This window comes from Balaenoptera borealis (genome assembly GCF_965194805.1).
Source record: "Balaenoptera borealis genome assembly, chromosome: 15".
Classification (NCBI taxonomy): domain Eukaryota; kingdom Metazoa; phylum Chordata; class Mammalia; order Artiodactyla; family Balaenopteridae; genus Balaenoptera; species Balaenoptera borealis.
Genome location: NC_138871.1, coordinates 5199260 through 5210008, shown reverse-complemented (window position 1 = coordinate 5210008; position 10749 = coordinate 5199260). Strand labels below are relative to the sequence as shown.

The following is a 10749-nucleotide window of genomic DNA, read 5'->3' as shown; positions in this document are numbered from 1 at the left end:
TTGGCCGTTTTGGTCCTTGCGCTGCAGACTCTGAGTACGGCTCTGATAGGCGCGGCCCGTGCTGTGTTGAGAACGTGAACTTGGATGCGGGGCGCAGGAGGGGCCGTGAGAGAAAACAGAAGAGGGATTCGGCTGCACAGTCCTCTCGGGGATGCGCCAGGCTGCCGCGAATGGAAGCCAGAGGCTCTGGCTACGTTTCCCCGAATCCTCCCTGCCCTGATGGATTTTGAGCCCAGGGGTGACCCTTGGGTCTCCTCGCCTCCAGCATGCTGAGAAGAGATCCCTGCAGTGTCCCCAGGGCACATGGCAGGGGCGGTGGGCACGGTAGGAAGAGGCCCTGCGTCTGAAACATGCAAAGACCTGAATGAAAGGTCCTGCAGCATCGCCAGGAACTCCCATCTTTGGATGTCATTACAAGAGGCTTGGGAGGTTGGCAGAAGAGGGAGGGCATAGGAGAACCCAGGCCTGGCCTGGACTGGACTGGTCCAGATTCTGATGACAGAAACTGTGACAGACGGGACGTCTGTGGGCCAGCCTTGCCCAGGTTTATGGCTCAGTCATTTGAGAAGAGAGACGCAGCCTGTGGACTGTTCGGAGTGAGTTCTCCGTGCAGAGTGTGGTATTTCGAAAGGGCTTGGCACGTTTTCTGAATGCTTCTGGCTGCCTGCCGGGCTCAGAGTTTCCTGTTTCTAGTTCCCCACATGTGTCACAGCTGAGGATTAAAGCCCTAAGAGGCCTCACCGGAGCCCACTTTCTCCTTTCTCTCAGCCTCTGCGCAGCTGGGTCTCCTGACAAAGCTGTGAGACATCCCTCTCCTACGTACAGACCAGACCCAAAGCTCTTTGGGAAAGAAAAACGCAATTAGCAGCTCCATCCCGGGCTGACTTCTAAATGCACTTTTGTTTTTAATAACCACCGTCAAACTCAGCGGGCTCCAACCAGGGAAAGAAACCCTGCGGGCTGACCCTGACTTACCACCTCCCTTGGGGCCAGCCGTTCCCAAAGCCTCCAACCATAAGGAAAGGGGACGGTAAGATGATTGATTTGCACTTTGGTTTTCGTTTCTGTATTTTTTTCCCCTCCTTTTCCCTTTGTTTAGTTATACACTGATGAAGTATTTAAGAGGGGCAAATGGAATCTGATAAAACTGACAATGTCATGCTGTTTGTTGAGACAAGATTTGAAGGATTTCTTGGAGTTATGTGGCTCTGTAGGCATAGTTAACCCTAAGTGTGTCTGTGAGCCCTATTAAAAGATCACCTATGATTACATATGTTTTATTCCATGGAAGATTTACTATGAAATATGTGGGAGATATATTTTATGAGTATATACTACCTATAAGTCATCAATAGTTATGTGTCTTTTGGTAAATCACGAGGTTTAACTGAAGGATATTGTAAAGTCCTTTTAAAATGCTGTAGTAGATGTTAGAATTAAGACATTTTATGACTTTCCTTTATGCTTCTACAGTTCTAGAGGGGCATAACCTGGGCCCGTGTTTGGGTGAAGGCATTGCATTGCTATAAACAGACATCACCGATTGCATTTAAAATTATAATATATCGTATTAGCAAGATTTGTGCATGCTTCCTTCCATAAGAGCTTACAATGGAATCTTTTTTTTTTTTAACATCTTTATTGGAGTATAATTGCTTTACAGTGGTGTGTTAGTTTCTGCTTTATAACAAAGTGAATCAGCTATACATATAACATATATCCCCATATCTCCTCCCTCTTGCGTCTCCCTCCCATCCTCCCTATCTCACCCCTCTAGGGGTCACAAAGCACAGAGCTGATCTCCCTGTGCTATGCGGCTGCTTCCCACTAGCTATCTATTTTACATTTGGTAGTGTATATATGTCCATGCCACTTTCTCACTTCGTCCCAGCTTACCCTTCCCCCTCCCTGTGTCCTCAAGCCCATTCTCTATGTCTGTATCTTTATTCCTGTCCTGCCCCTAGGTTCTTCAGAAACTTTTTTTTTTTTTTAGATTCCATATATATGTGTTAGCATACGGTATTTGTTTTTCTCTTTCTGACTTACTTCACTCTGTATGACAGACTCTAACTCAATCCACCTCACTACAAATAACTCCATTTCGTTTCTTTTTATGGCTGAGTAATATTCCATTGTATATGTGTGCCACATCTTCTTTATCCATTCATGTGTCAATGGACACTTAGGTTGCTTCCATGTCCTGGCTATTGTAAATAGAGCTGCAATGAACATTGTGGTACATGACTCTTTCTGAATTATGGTTTTCCCAGGGTATATGCCCAATATTGGGATTGCTGGGTCATATGGTAGTTCTATTTTTAGTTTTTTAAGGCCCCTCCATGCTGTTCTCCATAGTGGCTGTATCAACTTACATTCCCACCAACAGTGCAGGAGGGTTCCCTTTTCTCCACACCCTCTCCAGCATTTATTGTCTGTAGATTTTTTGATGATGGCCATTCTGACTGGTGTGAGGTGATAGCTCATTGTATTTTTGATTTGCATTTCTCTAATGATTAGTGATGTTGAGCATCCTTTCATGTTTTTGTTGGCAATCTGTATATCTTCTTTGGAGAAATGTCTATTTAGGTCTTCTGCCCATTTTTGGATTGGGTTGTTTGTTTTTTTGATATTGAAGCTGCATGAGCTGCTTGTATATTTTGGAGATTAATCCTTTGCCCATTGCTTCATTTGCAAATATTTTCTCCCATTCTGAGGGTTTTCTTTTCATCTTGTTTATGTTTTCCTTTGCTGTGCAAAAGCTTTTAAGTTTCATTAGGTCCCATTTATTTTTGTTTTTATTCCCATTTCTCTAGGAGGTGGATCAAAAAGGATCTTGCTGTGATTTATGTCACAGAGTGTTCTGCCTATGTTTTCCTCTAAGAGTTTTATAGTGCCTGGCCTTACATTTAGGTCTTTAATCTATTTTGAGTTTATTTTTGTGTATGGTGTTAGGGAGTGTTCTAATTTCATTCTTTTACATGTAGCTGTCCAGTTTTCCCAGCACCACTTACTGAAGAGGCTGTCTTTTCTCCATTGTATATTCTTGCCTCCTTTATCAAAAATAAGGTGACCATATGGGCATGGGTTTATCTCTGGGCTTTTGAACCTGTTCCATTGATCTCTATTTCTGTTTTTGTGCCAGTACCATTACTGTCTTGATTACTGTAGCTTTGTAGTATAGTCTGAAGTCAGGGAGCCTGATTCCTCCAGCTCCATTTTTCTTTCTGAAGATTGCTTTGGCTATTTGGGGTCTTTTGTATTTCCATACAAATTGTAAATTTTTTGTTCTAGTTCTGTGAAAAATGCCTTTGGTAGTTTGGTGGGTATTGCATTGAATCTGTAGATTGCTTTGGGTAGTAGAGTCATTTTCACAATGTTGATTCTTCCAATCCAAGAACATGGTATATCTCTCCATCTGTTTGTAACGTCTTTAATTTCTTTCATCAGTGTCTTATAGTTTTCTGCATACAGGTCTTTTGTCTCCTTGGGTAGGTTTATTCCTAGGTATTTTATTCTTTTTGTTGCAATGATAAATGGGAATGTTTCCTTAATTTCTCGTTCAGATTTTTCATCATTAGTGTATAGGAATGCAGGAGATTTCTGTGCATTAATTTTGTATCCTGCAACTTTACCAAATTCATTGATTAGCTCTAGTAGTTTTCTGGTAGCATCTTTAGCATTCTCTATGTATAGTATCATGTCATCTGCAAACAGTGACAGCTTTAATTCTTCTTTTCCGATTTGAATTCCTTTTATTTCTTTTTCTTCTCTGATTGCTGTGGCTAAAACTTCCAAAGTTATGTTGAATAATAGTGGTGAGAGCGGACAACCTTGTCTTGTTCCTGATCTTAGAGGAAATGGTTTCAGTTTTTCACCACTGAGAACGATGTTGGCTGTGGGTTTGTCATATATGGCCTTTATTATGTTGAGGTAAGTTCCCTGTATGCCTACTTTCTGGAGGGTTTTTATCATAAATGGGTGTTGAATTTTGTCAAAAGCTTAAACCATTAACCAGACTCATCAAGAAAAAAAGGGAGTAGACTCAAATCAATAGAATTAGAAATGAAAAAGGAGAAGTAACAACTGACACTGCAGAAATACAAAGGATCATGAGAGATTACTACAAGCAACTATATGCCAGTAAAATGGACAACCTGGAAGAAATGAACAAATTCTTAGAAAAGCACAACCTTCCAAGACTGAACCAGGAAGAAATAGAAAATATAAAGAGACCAATGACAAGCACGGAAATTGAGACTGTGATTAAAAAATCTTCCAACAAACAAAAGCCCAGGACCAGATGGCTTCAGAGGCGAATTCTATCAAACATTTAGACAAGAACTAACACCTATCCTTCTCAAACTCTTCCAAAATATAGCAGAGGGAGGAACACTCCCAAACTCATTCTACGAGGCCACCATCACCCTGATGCCAAAACCGGACAGAGATGTCACAAAGAAAGAAAACTACAGGCCAATATCACTGATGAACATAGATGCAAAAATCCTCAACAAAATATTAGCAAACAGAATCCAACAACATTAAAAGGATCATACACCATGATCAAGTGGGGTTTGTCCCAGGAATGCAAGGATTCTTCAATATATGCAAATCAATCAATGTGATACACCATATTAACAAATTGAAGGAGAAAAACCATATGATCGTCTCAATAGATACAATGGAATCTTAAAAGCTTGAGCATGGTTGTTGTTGTTGCTGTTTGTTTTTATTTTTATTGGGCTCTGAAAACTTGGTCCCTTTGCTGGGCCTAGGGAATCACTCAGACACTAGGACTGGCCATCACCCCCAGAGCAGAGGCCTGTATAGCTCAGGGAGCCCTGGTCAGCCAGCACTGTTTTGAGCATGCTTTTTCAGAGGCTTTGAAAATGTTACATCTGGGGTTGCAAGGAAGACTGTTGGCTCTCAGAGTTTGGTCAACATCGCCTTGTATTTCTTATTGGACACCCTTGACCACCCTGAACTTGTCCTCTTATTGGACACCCTTGACCTCATTATGTCCTATAATAATGTTGTTGTGTGAAAGAATAAGAAAATGGGACAGAATCTGAGATATTAAAGAAAGGAAGGAAGAAAACAAAAATGAGGTTAACCATTCAATTCAATTCAACTTAAAACTTCCTCTTGCTCTTATGCCAAATGTGACTTTGCACTGTGGGTGTGAGGGTGTGAAGGGCTGGATGGTGGGAAGGACATTTCAAAAGGTGCAGCGAGTGACTAACTGGTTTGGTGAATCACCATGTCCACCCACAGGCGACTGGAGGCCACCATGTGTGTGCTGGAGGCTGGGGGGATATCTGTGCTCACGGGAAACGTGTGGATAGTTGGGGAAAGGGAGGAGACATACCATCTGGAAGGAGTAGGGATGCTTCTCGAGATGAATTTGATCTTCCTAATAGTGGTGATGAAATTTCTTTTATTTTTATTTATTTAAAAATGTAATTTTTAGAGTTTCTTCAACATTTATTCCAATTTGCTTTATATTATTATACTTCTAATAGTTTTTCACAGTTATTTAAATTTAAAAGTTAACTTATAAATTAGTGCATTTTTTTTTTTTAATTTTTATTGGAGTTTAGTTGATTTAATGTTGTGTTAGTTTCAGGTGTATAGCAGAGTGAATCAGTTATACATATATCCACTCTTTTTTAGATTCTTTTCCCATATAGGTCATTACAGAGTGTTGAGTAGAGTTCCCTGTGCTATACGGTAGGTTCTTATTATCTATTTTATATATAGTAGTGTGTATATGTCAATCCCAATCTCCCAACTTATCACTCTCCCCTCCTTCCCCCCAGTAACTATAAGTTTGTTTTCTACATCTGTGGCTCTATTTCTGCTTTGTAAATAAGTTCATTTGTAACTTTTTTTTAGATTACACATATAAGTGATATCATATGATAAAAAGGTATTTTTTATTGAAGTATTGTTGATTTAGAATGTTTCAGGTGTACAGCAAAGTGGTTCAGTTATACACATATATCTATTCTTTTTAAGATTCTTTTCCATTATTGGTTATTACAAGATATCCAGTATAGTTCCCTGTGCTATACAGTAGGACATTGTTGATTATCTATTTTATATATAGTAGTGTATATCTGTTAATCCCAAATTCCCAGTTTATCTCTCCCCCCTGCTTTCCCCTTTGGTAACCATAAGTTTTTTTTTTCTATGTAAGTCTATTACTGTTTTGTAAAGTAGTTCATTTGTATCATTTTTTTTTAAGATTCCACATATAAGTGATATAATATGATATTTGTCTTTCTCTGTCTGACTTCACTTAGTATGATAATCTCTAGGTCCATCCATGTTGCTGCAAATGGCATTATTTCATTCTTTTCTTATGGCTAAGTAATATTCCATTGTATAAATATACCACATCTTCTTTATCCATCCATCTGTCGACGAGTAGTGATGAATTCTAAAAGATGCTTATGGCCTGTCTCTACTCAACATTCAGTTGTTTTTTTAAAAAATTTATTTTATTTATTTATTATTTTTGGCTGCATTGGGTCTTCGTTGCTGCGTGCGGGCTTCCTCTAGTTGCAGCGAGCGGGGGCTACTCTTTGTTGCAGTGCCCGGGCTTCTCATTGCGGTGGCTTCTCTTGTTGCATAGCACGGGCTCTAGGCGCGCGGGCTTCACTAGTTGTGGCACGTGGGCTTCAGTAGTTGTGGCTTGAGGACTCTAGAGCGCAGGCTCAGTAGTTGTGGTGCACAGGCTTAGTTGCTCCGCGGCATGTGGGATGTTCCCGGACCAGGGCTCGAACCCGTGTCCCCTGCATTGGCAGGCGGACTCCCAACCACTGCGCCACCAGGGAAGTCCCAACATTCAGTTTTTAGTCTTTAACCTACAAACCCTTTTGGGCACTGTTAACATGCTGAGGAGAGAAATTCCACAGGCGAGGTCATGGAGTGGCTATGATCCACTTCTAAAATATAACCTTTAAAAACGTACACAGACAGCACATGCTCATGGTCAAAAATAAAATTTAAAAACAATACATAGAGATAAATGAAAAAGGTGAAACGTAAAAACCTAACATTGTGAGATAAATACTGTTAGTATTTTGGTGGGTATGGTTTTCTCTGAACACATTTACATTTTTGAAAAAACATGCTTGTACTGTACGTGATGTTTTATCACCTGCTTTTCCCTTTCAGCAATGTGCTGTGAGCGTTTGGCCATGCTAATGAATTTCTTCCTACAAAAGCTTTTTAATCACATTACACAGATGATTTGTTAAATCATGTTGGTATATTTGATTTTTTTCTTTTCTATTATTAACATTCCCCAAACTAACGTTCCTATAGGGAAACCTATGCATCTCTTCCTGATTATTTCCTTGGAATAAATTCCCAGAGGTCAAAGGGCACGAGCATATTTGAAGCTCTTGCTTCTGTTACTAAATTTTTCTAGGAAAGTACTAGTCATGTATACTCCCTCCAGTAGTGTATGGACACCCTTTTCTCACACTTTCACCAGCACTGGGTTTTTCACCTTTTTTTTTTTTTCTAAAGTGTACTAACCTGATAACTGGCCAAGAGTGTTTTGTTGTCTTAATTTGCTTCAAGGACACTTTTTGTGAAACCTTCTGGCTTCCCATTCTGCCCCTTTGGGTTCCGCTTCTTGTCTTTTTTTGGTTACATTATCAAAACAATCCCCTCTCACAGTAACTTTTGCCAACCTAATTTCTGAGGCCTTTGACCTCATTTGATGTGTCTCAGCAAGTCCGCCCAGAGTGTGTGGGAGTCGAATGCTTTTGCTCTGACTTTTTAATTTACCATTTGAGCAACTGAGGGCAAACCTCAGTCTTTATGATTTTATCTCCTTTTATCTCTACAATTTAGAGGTAAGGACTGACTTTCCGCTCCACCACATGATCCGACTGGGAAGATAAAGAGAAAAGCTAGAGGAATGTTCTTTAAATAGAAAGAAAGTAAAAATACCAAATGCTACTATTACTAGTGTTAATATGAAGTTTATTTATAGCCTCACCTTATAGAGTATCTAGTTTTGGGAGAGCTGGGTGCTGGCATTTTGACAATGTCTTCTAATTCTAAACTTGGAAAGTTGTGCGTGTTACAACATGTTTCTTGGTTCCCAGGTTCAGTAGCACATGGACATACTTTAGATTAAAAACAGGTTTTATTTTGTTGCCTATCTATCTCATCCGCACATGGGATAATATGCCATTCTTCTCATATTGCGTTTTCACCATCCACTTGCTTTACTCTGATCCCCAGTGAGAGCTTCTGAAAGGTAGGGACTGATTTTATGTGTTTCTCTCTCTCCTGGGCCTGGTTTGGGGTCTGACACCCTGTGAGGGCTTGATGAACGTTTCTCGCATGAGTCAGCGGAAGGGAGCTAGGAACCTTTTTACCCAACTCTGCAGGGAAATGAATATCCCCAAAAGGAATTACAGAGGATTTAAAAATGGAGCTTTATCTGGGGCATATTGATTGTTTTCTTGGTTTAGTTTAGTGTGGGTTGGTTTCTGTTTCTACTGAGTAAGACTTTAATGCTCTTAATGGATGTTAAGCAAATGAATACAAACCCAGGGTAGAATCAGGAAAACGGAGATCGCAGCTTTTGTAAGTGCAAGTCCCATGGACTTGGCATGTATGGAAAGCTTTGCAGGAGGTACAGGGTTTCACTCTGACCCTCAGCTCAGTGGTCGGTTGTTAAAATTGGGATCAAATGAACATTTAGCAATGGTTTGAACCTGGTATTGAATAAGTAACGATGATGGCAAATGACCAATAGAGCACTTTCTACGTGTGAGACCTGGTTCTAAGTGCCCTGTGTACGAGGTAGTCTTTATTATTATCTTACTTTGCAGACTAAGAAATGTAAGTGCAGGGACGTGATTTGCCTAAAGTCACATCAGTACTTAGTGCACAACTGGGATTCATGACACGGTCTCATTCTAGGGAGAATAAATGAATAAAAACACATAGTTTGTGTGCTTTTGAATAGATAACGCACAGTTTAAAGGCTTTAAAAAGGTTATTCAGCAAAGTCTTTCCCTCTTTCTCACCAGTAGGTTGATAGTTAATAGTTTCTTCCACCTCTTTGACCCTGTATTAGTCAGGGCTCTCTCTCTGGAGAACCAATAGGAGATTGATATATATGTAGATATGTAGGTATCGATATAGCTATATCAGTCTCCTCTTGGTTATATATGTGTCTATCTGTCTCTATGTATCTGTCTAGGAATAGACTTATTATAAGGTGTGGATTGGCTTATGCCATCATGGAGACTTGAGAAGTCCCAGGATCTGCCGTCTACAAGCTGTAGACCAAGGAAAGCAGATGGTGTAGTTAGAAGGTTGAGAGTTAGAGAGCAATGGTGTAGACACCTGTCTAGTCTGAAGGCCTAAGAACCAGGAGTGCCAAGGGCAGGAGAAGATCGACATCCTCACTCAAGTTGTCAGGCAGAGTTAATTCAACCTTCCTCTGCCTTTTTGCTCTATTTAGGCCCCCAAAGGATTGGATGGGGCCCATCCACACTGCGGAGGGCCATTTGCTTTACTCAGTTCACCAATTCAGGTGCTAATCTCTTCCAGAAACACCCTCACAGACACACCAGCTATCTGGGCATCCCATGGTCCAGTCCAGTTGACACATAAAATTAATCATCACACATGCCAATGATGTAGACTCATCTGTACCTGGTTCCAAATCTGTATCTAACGAGCTGCTTTTTAACCTTTTGCTGACTAATAAGTTGTTTGCAGTCTTTTGCTATTACAACCAATGTTGCAATGAATAACAAACAGCCGTGCCTGTGTCATTTTGCAGAAGTGCTAGCAAGCGTATTTGTTGGCTAAATTCCTAGAAGTGGCACTGCTGGGTCAGAGGCTTGTGTGCATTTGTGATTTGCCCACCCACCTCCCATCAGGTTATAACAGTTAACACCTCTGCCAGGAATGTTTGAGAAAATGTTTCTCCACACGTCTGCCGACACAGTATGCTAGCAAACTGTGTTTTTTGTTTTTTTGGTTTTTTTTAGCTTTGGTGATCTTATAGGGGGAAGAGGTTAACTCAGTGTGTTTTCGAATTTTTCATATCTCATATCATAGCTGAGGGGTTTTTTTAGACTATTTTTTTACTTTTTAAAATTTTTATTGGAATGTAGTTGATTTATGATGTTGTGTTAGTTTCAGGTGTACAGCAAAGTGAATCAGTTATACATATACATATATCCACTCTTTTTTAGATTCTTTGCCCATATAGGTCATTGCAGAGTATTGAGACGAGTTCCCTGTGCTATAAAGTAGGTCCTTATTAGTTATCTATTTTATATATAGTAATATGTATATGTCAAGCCCAATCTCCTAATTTATCCACTCCCCCTTATCTCCTGGTAACCATAAGTTTGTTTTCTACATCCGTGACACTACTTCTGTTCTGTAAATAAGTTCATTTGTACCCTTTTTTTAAGATTCCACATATAAACGATATCATATGTTTGTCTTTCTGTGTCTGACTTACTTCACTCGGTATGACAATCTTTAGGTCCATCCATGTTACTGCAAATGGCAATATTCCATTCTTTTTTACGACTGAGTAATATTCCATTGTATACATGTACCACATCTTCTTTATCCATTCCTCTGCTGATGGACATTTAGGTTGCTTCCATGTCCTGGCTATTGTAAATAGTGCTTCAATGAACACTGGGGTGCATGTATCTTTTTGAATTATGGTTTTCTCCTGGTATATGC

At 40.0% G+C, this 10749-nt stretch overlaps 1 protein-coding gene across 7 annotated transcripts in view; it reads left to right on the top strand.

Annotated features, from left to right (window-relative positions):
- Positions 1 to 555: 555 nt before the first annotated feature.
- The window catches only part of IL1R1 (interleukin 1 receptor type 1), a 93847-nt gene continuing 83653 nt past the window's right edge, over positions 556 to 10749 (top strand). For 5 of the 7 annotated variants that reach the window (XM_082357383.1, XM_082357377.1, XM_082357384.1 and 2 more), the window contains exon 1: positions 556 to 1030. Coding sequence is in view for 1 of the 7 variants with exons in the window: in XM_082357376.1 (XP_082213502.1) it covers positions 5261 to 5422 (162 nt within the window). In the remaining 6 variants the exon portion in view is untranslated. Of the gene's footprint in view, positions 1031 to 1052; positions 5423 to 10749 lie in introns of those variants that run through there. The other 2 variants (XM_082357385.1, XM_082357376.1) reach the window with 2 other exon arrangements.